Source organism: Gadus morhua, chromosome 1, assembly GCF_902167405.1.
Source record: "Gadus morhua chromosome 1, gadMor3.0, whole genome shotgun sequence".
NCBI classification, from domain to species: Eukaryota; Metazoa; Chordata; class Actinopteri; order Gadiformes; family Gadidae; genus Gadus; species Gadus morhua.
Genome location: NC_044048.1, coordinates 19,064,210 through 19,069,966, shown reverse-complemented (window position 1 = coordinate 19,069,966; position 5,757 = coordinate 19,064,210). Strand labels below are relative to the sequence as shown.

General features: G+C 45.1%; 1 protein-coding gene across 1 annotated transcript in view; it reads right to left on the bottom strand.

Annotated features, from left to right (window-relative positions):
* Positions 1-4,359: 4,359 nt before the first annotated feature.
* Positions 4,360-5,757, bottom strand: part of LOC115547269 (chemokine-like protein TAFA-2) — a 4,839-nt gene continuing 3,441 nt past the window's right edge. Inside the window, exon 4 of the mRNA XM_030361772.1 lies at positions 4,360-5,179. Coding sequence (XP_030217632.1) covers positions 5,168-5,179 — 12 coding nt within the window. The 3' untranslated portion in view covers positions 4,360-5,167. The remainder of the gene's footprint in view (positions 5,180-5,757) is intronic.

The following is a 5,757-nucleotide window of genomic DNA, read 5'->3' as shown; positions in this document are numbered from 1 at the left end:
TATTTGCAATCACGCATATTACCAAAGCAAGTACAACCTCTGAGGCGCGGCGCCGTGGAGCTAGTCTATTACTCTGTAGCCTGGGAAGCTGCCTACAGTTAAAGCAGTCAAGATTAATTAACACCAAACAGACACACAGTGGCAGGCACAACAAATCACACACACACACACACCACACACCACACCCACACACACATGCACACGTGCGCGTGCACACACGCACACACACACATACGCACACACACATACACACACCCACACACACACAAAAGGGGAAAAAACAAAACTGTATCTCCATAGAAGGAAAAGGCTGTTAAAAATTCCATTGCATTTGTGGATGCCCCAGAAAGTAGTGCTTTTTGTAACATGGCTGTACGCTGTACCAAGTCGTTACACACAAGAGACCGCAGCTGACAGGAAACACAGAGGCTTGAGTTCTTTTTCATTGTTCATATCGTAGACTGAAAAATCACTATCCAATCCTTCTGTTGGATTCTGCTCCTGAGTGGTGGGGGGGGGGGGGGGGGGAGACTTCTCTCTGATACAAATGCATGCTGCCTTGAGAACTTATAATTCTAGATACTTGCCTCAGTTTTCTTCTCAGGGCCCGTTCTTCTTATCTGGTTCAGAGTAGAAGTGTGGTGTTTTAATAGGACAACGGGGAGAGGGGCCCCTAAAGCTTTTTCATCTTATCAATCCTACACTTGTTTTCAGCTTAATTTTGTAGATCGCATCCCCCCCCCCCCCCCCCCCCCCCCCCCCCCCCCCCCCCCCCCCCCCCCCCCCCCCCCCCCCCCCCCCCCCCCCCCCCCCCTTTCAAGATGGCCGAGTATTAATCACTTCATCTTCCAAAGCGCGCCTCTCGCTTTAATACAGCCTGTTTGACTGGTCTGAAATATATATAAAAAGGCTAAAGGCCACTGAAGCATTCAGAGCCAGGGGCGCTTTCGTAATAAGTTGCCAGGGGGACATTACCCAACTCTACTGGAGACACACGAGTGAACCTCACCTAATATGTGATGTCATGCTGATAAGAAGCAGCAGCAGGGATGACCTGGAAAAATGAGCCGTGAGGAGGGTGTTATGAATACGGGCACGTTGCGGTGCTGGAGAAACACAAGCATTTGCATAAGACTCAGGAGATTCAAAGGGATGTTGAATGTTACTTAGTTGGGTTTTAATTCAAATGAGCCCTCATTTAAAAAAGGTCTTGCATTCATTTACACATTAGACAGATACTGCTTGGATAATCTTGTAATTGTTTCAGATGTTACAAACTTTAACAGTCATAAAGCGTCGAGGACCCTGAATTCATGACATAGCCTAAAATTAATTGAATCTAATTGAAAATATGAATAATATTAAAAATATATATATATTTTGACCATGTTTAATCTGGCCTTTGCCTATCACCGAATATTGATAATGAGTTCCACCACATTATCAATATTATAGATATTTCTTTTAAACCAGTTACAGTGTTAATCTTTAAAATTATGATAAAAAAAACACCAGGGTTGAGAAAGTGGAATATGTTTGGCTTGAAAACAGTTGATAATAAATGGGCCCATTTTATGGTGGTGGAGAAGCAGTTGTATAAGACTCAGGGGTGCAGAGGGTTTGTAATGTAATCTTGTTATGTTTAATTCAAGTAAGACCTCATTTAAAAAAGACCAGCATTCCTTTTTACATTTAATCCGTCTTGGGTTGATCAAAGTGTGGTGCTCTCAGACGATCCGTTACAAACACGTAGAGACCATCACAGTATAAGTACATACATCAACTGCATGTATACAATGTATAGCCTATGCAAAATGGTCATTTAAAAGCAGCTGCTATCGCGCTTTGTGTAGCGCATAGAAGCCGGACCCGTTCAACACAGATCCACAACTCCCAGAGAATTCATCCTGCTAAGCCACAACAACCTTGTCTGACTCTGAAGGATCGCCACAAGTTGGTAATTCCTTGAAAGTCGTTCTTATCAACTCCTAAATCAACCGCGAGGAACGCCGTGGGAATCTCAGAGCGTCTATCTCGATCTTAAATGGGAATAAGTGAATCCAAATAAGTGTCTAAACCAGTGGCAGTGTGGAGCACTAGGGGAGGAATACAGATAGCTATGCCGACCCTGGGTTCCTGCACAAGACATTTATCCGTTAAAAAATTAACCGACAATTAAACTTTAAAATATTTAAGGGAGGCCTGTAAGAGAGCAAAGGAAAACCATCCATAAATCATAGCGCTAAGACTGCGCAGCGACAATAGGCCGACCAAATTGCCTGCCGAGATGTTTGAAACACTAGATGTCCTCCTCTAGGAATCCGTAAACATCATTAACTTATTTTGACAGCACTCCGGGGATGGCCACCGGTGCATAAGACACTCTGAAGACGCTCCAAACAAAAGTAATATTCAGATATAAAAATGAATGAGCGTTTCCGTGGTGACCTAAAGACGGGTCAATGTGGATGATCTCATTTCCTTATGCCGATGATCATGGATGATAGATCGTTGGGATCCATTTTCTGTGTAATGGTAATACTAAGATCGATAGACACGTTCATTGATAGGCCTAAATGCATGGCAGGAATCACACGACACGCCTGTATGAGTTACAGTGACACAGAGGCACTAATAATAGTGTTCAATAAATTGACCGATTCAGAATATCCTGGTGTGATCGCACGGCTACAATGAGGAGAACGATCTTGGATTATTGATGATGGTCAGTCACCCTAGAATATATCATTACTACCACTGCCAAGGAAGTTAGGTTTCATCGCATTGCGTCGTCTCTGTACCTGTAGTCAGTGCAACGACAATACAATTAATTTAATCTAATATTTATAATCTAATTGTATTTTGCCCTGTGTCTGTGTGTCTCTCCGTGGGATATCTTAAAATGTTGAGCACTGATTTGCATCAGATTTGGTGGGTAAATTGGTAATGGGCCAATTTAGAAGTGATGAATGTTTCATGCCAATCTACTGTATACAAAGGGGACGTGTCAGCGGGCCTGACATGTGTCTGTGAGAGTGAGGTCTCCAAAAGTTGAGCACGAATTGGTCCAAATTTAGTTGGCAGGTTGGTTATGTGCCAAGTAAGACGTGATTCTTCATGCCAGTCAGCCATATGGGGGCGTGGACATGAAATATTACAAAGAGGTGCATAACTTAACATAGATTCACCATCGGCAAAGAAATGTCCTTAAACATTTTTCAAGGGTTCATGATTGTTGGGTGACCTCCCCTAGCCCGCCCACTTCCGGTTTTCATTAAAATCTCTAACTTTGCCCTCATGGGGTGTCACCAGACTCAGCTCAGACCAGCCAACAGGCTTCCTCCAATCCAGGCTCACTTCTACCTAGATGATTTCTTGGCGGAGGTCTTTGCATTACTGAGCATCTTTTAATTATACTATTGTGGAATATTTTTCAAGAAGAGGAGAAACATGGCCAACTCCTGTCAAGTTGTCCAGGCAAAACGCCCTGGCAAAACAGTCAAAGCGACAGTTGTTGTTGTCGCTTTCAGTTGTTGCTCCGTGTAATTATAATTAACAGCGTGTTACATCACACAAACATAATGCTCCAAACAGAACATTTAAGCGTTATTAAATCTATTCACAGGGGATGGAGGGAGCCGGTGAAAGAGAAGCAATCATATTGTTCTCAAACAGAGGGCCAAGCGTTCTCACCGTAAACGCTTCTTGTTTTGTTGTTGCGGTTGCCGGCTACCATTTTGATCAGGAAACGTAGTCTCCTGCGTTCCTAGCCTTTCCCCCAGCTACCACTAAACCCCTCGTCCTCACCACAGGAGCTCAGTTTAGAGAGACAAACAAAAGCATGATGTAAATACTCAGTGCACTGAAGGGGCTCTCCCTCTCTCCCTCTCTCTCCGTCTCTCCCTTTCTCCCTGCGATTTGCATTTCAAACAGCCCTTGTTTTGCATTCCACCACTCCTATGTGTGTGTGTGTGTGTGTGTGTGGTGTGGTGTGTGTGTGGTGTGTGGTGTGTGTGTGTGTGTGTGTTGTGTGTGTCTTTGTGTGGTTGTGTGTGTGTGGGTGTTGTGTGTGTGTGTGTGTGTGGTGTGTGTGTGTGTGTGTGTGTGTGTCTGTGTGCGCTCCTTGCCGTCACAGACGTGCAGGTGGTGGCCTGTCCACTCGTCTAAGTCGACAAAAAACAGATTGCATGTGTGTGTGTGTGTGTGTGTGTGTGTGTGTGTGTGTGTGTGTGTGTGTGTGTGTGTGTGTGTGTATGTATGTGGGTTTGCATGCATGTACACGCTTGTGGATGTGTCTTTATGTGTGTGTGTGTGTGTGTGTGTGTGTGTGTGTGTGTGTGTGTGTGTGTGTGTGTGTGTGTGTGTGTGTGTGTGTGTGTGTGTGTGCGTGTGGTTGTGTGCAAGTGTATTACACACACACACAGTCGCACAGATTGTCTTGGAGCCTGTGTGTTCCTGCTTGTTTGTGGTAAGAACATCTGGTGAGAGGACCCGGTGTCCCAAACAAAGAAACACATTTCCAAAGTCCCATCTCTCCCACCGGTGCCTCTGCTTATTACCGGTAATCAAAAATGTTCGCCATCGCTCTGTTCCAATAAGTCGGGGGAAAGCACATCCAGCGTTCTGAGAGTAGTCCAGAAAGAGAAATCTCTCTTTAAACGTCCTGCCAGCTCCCCCGTCCAAACCCTGATTGAGTGGCTGGCCACGTGCCAGGCATATCTATGGCTGGAACCACCGAGGACTGCTGTTGGCGAGGCTGAGCCCAGAGGAGCCGCGCCTCGGACCACAGAGGAACCAGAGCGCGCCACTCGAGCCGCCGCCCCGCGGTATGTCCTTAATGGACTCATCAGACGGCAGCTTCAGAACAACGATACAGAAACACACCGAAAGAATGTAAAAGGAAACCGAGGAGGAGTGCGGGGTGGTGGTGGTAGTGACCAGGTACACGTCCCCCGGGGGGGGGGGGGTTGATCGATCCAGGCTGACGGGAGCCGACGGATCGGCAGTTTTGGATCCGTCCTGGAGGCCTTGTTGAGAGGAGCTTGTGTTCCTGACGGGGGTGTCGGGTGGGGGCTCCCTGTTGGGTACAGTCTGGTGGTAGTTTTTTGAGACGACGGCAGGGAGTTGAGGCTGACTTGCAGAAGAGTAGAACCTGAGAACCGTCTCCCTACCGTGCCACCTGGAAAAGGAAGAGAAGAAATATGATGCGTTTCATAAACAGGGATATATCTGTTCTTGAGCGACACATTTGTTGAACATATACATTCAGTGGATTATATATATTTGGGGGCACACATTTTGAACATCAAACACTTCATTAAGTGCATTCTGCTGATTTCTTTTGGCACCAATTTGTGCCATTTCTGCATTCAGTTATTATTTTATGCTGGAGATGTTTTTATTTATGTAAAGGAAACACAAAATTCAGGCTCTCAGGCATTCTGTATCACTTTCAAATATTTAGTCTTCTGTATTAAATATATATTTTCCCTACTGAGTCTACACACATATAGGCAAGATTTACTCCTGTGTCCTCTATTGTTCTTTGTCTTTTGGTTAGGGAACTTTGTGTTTGGGGAGTAAAAAAATAACTGTTCTAAAGAAAAAAGACCTGCCAATGCCCCTGTCAGAGGCATTGTTGCGTCTATGAGTAGTGTAAAAGCATTTCTTTCATGATAACAAATGCTTGATTTTTCAGCTTCCTTCACTGCATCCCCCTAAAATCTATGCCATTGCGTTCATTCATGTAGATAGATA